The sequence below is a fragment of the Ursus maritimus genome (assembly GCF_017311325.1).
Source record: "Ursus maritimus isolate PB19 chromosome X unlocalized genomic scaffold, ASM1731132v1 scaffold_X1, whole genome shotgun sequence".
NCBI classification, from domain to species: Eukaryota; Metazoa; Chordata; class Mammalia; order Carnivora; family Ursidae; genus Ursus; species Ursus maritimus.
The window spans coordinates 53,841,178-53,843,715 of NW_024423319.1; the positions used below are offsets into that span (position 1 = coordinate 53,841,178).

Sequence of the window (2,538 nt, forward strand, 5' to 3'; positions counted from 1 at the left end):
TCTTTAAAATGATTTTTATTGAATTTATGAAAAACGTTCATTTCAGATATTAAATTTAGCAGAGTCTCTAGAAACACTTGGTAGGACTTTGTCTAGCTTACCAATATCTGTTTGCTATCATTGTCAGGATACTGTGAACTTGGAATCTGATAATAGTAACAATATTCTTATCTACAGAAATGGATGTTAAAAAAGTGCAAACATTTTCTCAATACAGATCAGGGCCTTGATATTTTACTGATCTGTTTGTAATAGCACAGTGTAACAGAGGTTTTCTTATGAGTTGTTCCTCTCTTCTCAACGGTGTTCCTTTCTGATATATCCTATTATTTTGTGTTCCATTCTGCAACTCCATCTAACACTACTAAAAATTATACTCATGCATTTTTTTTCAATTTGGTATCAAGTTATGAATATTTAAAAGTTGAATTTTAAAATGAATCTATCTCAATTGGACTTAATTCCTATGAAAGCTATAGGAATGTTGTCTAAATTCAGCAAAATTGTTGAAATTACTCCCACAAATGGGACATTAATATTTCCAAACATCATCAGTGCTTATGATCACAACCCTCATGTTATCGTGAGATCTCAAATGATCCTCAAAAGCTTTTCTATTAAGTGTATTTTCAATTTGGGACTGTGGGATGTAGAATACAGTCCTCACAAAAATATGGAATCCATCTTTCCCTTTAGCATCAGTTGATTTGTACAATTTTCCTGATGTCATTCTTTCAGTGAGGGGATGGTAGTAGTATACCCTTAAAGGTCTTCCAAATATTATGGCTTTCTCGCCATGGGTGAGGACATTTGGATGAGGAAGAAATGCTATATATTTTAGCTTTACCAAAAAGGTATTTTGACAACTTGCAGCCTGAGAGAAATGTCTCCCACACAGCAGATGGAGAATCATTCTCCTTATCTCATGATTGTTAATGAATGGGATTCTCCACAAAATTGAGAGTTGGAGAGGAATTTTGTAATTTATGGTGCTATTATAGAAATCACTTGTTTTCACCCCCACTTTCCCTGAGTGTAATCTTGTTCTGTTAGTTAAAGGATTGTTTTTATCACTTTTTACTAGTGAGATACTCAGATAGGTAATTCTCCCTAATCCTGACATGAGAAAAATACATTTTCTAGGAATAGGGATCTGAATTAGAAGGGATTCTTCTTTTAAATGTTCTTGTTGAAGATCTTTTTGGGTCTTCTCAACTTCAAACTCATTGTCCTCTACTGCTTGAAGAATAGCATGCTCCTGGGAGGTCAGTGTGTCTAGCTCCCTGTTCATTGGGTTGTTTTCCACATGAGAGATAATACTAGAATCAGCAAATGAATGCTCTATATCTGTACTACATTCATGTGGAACTTCATTTTCTGAATTTTTGAGATCATTCTCAGCTGTATCACTTGGTTCTTTTGTAGGAGAAGTCATCCTGGGTTCTATTTATGAGAAAGAAAATAAGATCTATTAAATGGAGGAATGTTCCATTTCAGTCCTGAAAAAAATCATGTAGATATGTTGTTCCTAAGCTTTCTCAGGTTTATATATAGTTTATCACACCTTTAATATCCAAGTCACAGATCCACAAAATAAAATAAAGAAAAATAAAAACTGAGGGTAAATATGACTCCTATTAAATAAGTGTTCTCATTACCTAGCTTTGGAACATGTATAAACCTGGAGTAACATAAAATTTCATCTGGCTAATATAGGAATATATTCTATGCATTAGAGCACATATAGTTCCTAATGGGAAGCCCAGTTGTTCTCTTTTGGATGATGAATTAAATAAAATTTTCATTTAATAAGATAGATCTGAATTACTGACCTGAGATTTTAAGATGAGGCTAAAGTAGAAGGCAGTTTTTTTTTTAATGAGTATATATATGTAAGGGAGAATTAAGACCTATGTGAATATGAAATGGTTAAATCTCTATGAAGAACTAGCTATTCTTCCCTTGGAATTTTTCTTCATTTTATTATTTTATCTGTTCATTTTAAACAATATCTATGCAAAGGGCAACAACTATGAATTATGTAAGAGGGGAAGGCAGAGAAGGTAAGAGAGTAGGAAGCTGAATAGTGAAATCTAACCCAAGTCATTTATTAAAATATGACTTAAATTTACTATTTCCTCCTCATTCTCATTGCCTCAGGATTAATTAAGCTGATAATTACATCATGGTTTCTTTACTGCTGATATCTGATTTCCCTGATTCAAACTCTTGGCTCATACCCATACTCTTAACTTGTTCTTTAATATATGTCACCTACCTGCTCAAACACCTTTAGCACATAATAATTATCAGAGCCCATTCTCAATATATTATATCTTAAATAAGTTTCATTTTTCTGTATGAGGGGACTTGGGACAATGTAAGTCGGAAAATTTCTTTTAAAAAAAGCTTTTTAAAATTTTATTAATTTGAGAAACAGAGTGAGTGTGAGCCGGGGTGCGTGGGTGGCAGATGAGGAGAGAGACTGACAAGCAGACTCCATGCTGGGTATAGATCCTGTGGCAGGGCTCTATCTCC

At 33.5% G+C, this 2,538-nt stretch overlaps 1 protein-coding gene across 1 annotated transcript; it reads right to left on the reverse strand.

Moving 5' to 3' along the window:
* Window positions 1-532: 532 nt before the first annotated feature.
* Window positions 533-1,435, reverse strand: CPXCR1 (CPX chromosome region candidate 1). Its single transcript, XM_008700639.2, has 2 exons — window positions 1,135-1,435; window positions 533-1,080 (listed from the first exon to the last, which is right to left on the reverse strand). The coding sequence occupies exons 1-2, from the start codon at window positions 1,433-1,435 to the stop codon at window positions 533-535; spliced, it is 849 nt and encodes a 282-aa protein (XP_008698861.2).
* Between the last annotated feature and the right edge of the window lie 1,103 nt (window positions 1,436-2,538).

Bases quoted from the DNA above. Each gene is read 5' to 3' on its own strand.
- CPXCR1 (XM_008700639.2), bottom strand. From the start codon at position 1,435: ATGACTTCTCCTACAAAAGAACCAAGTGATACAGCTGAGAATGATCTC. The intron at 1,081-1,134 runs GTATTTTTCTCA...GTATCTCACTAG, and splicing joins GATCCCTATTCCTAGAAAAT to TAAAAAGTGATAAAAACAAT.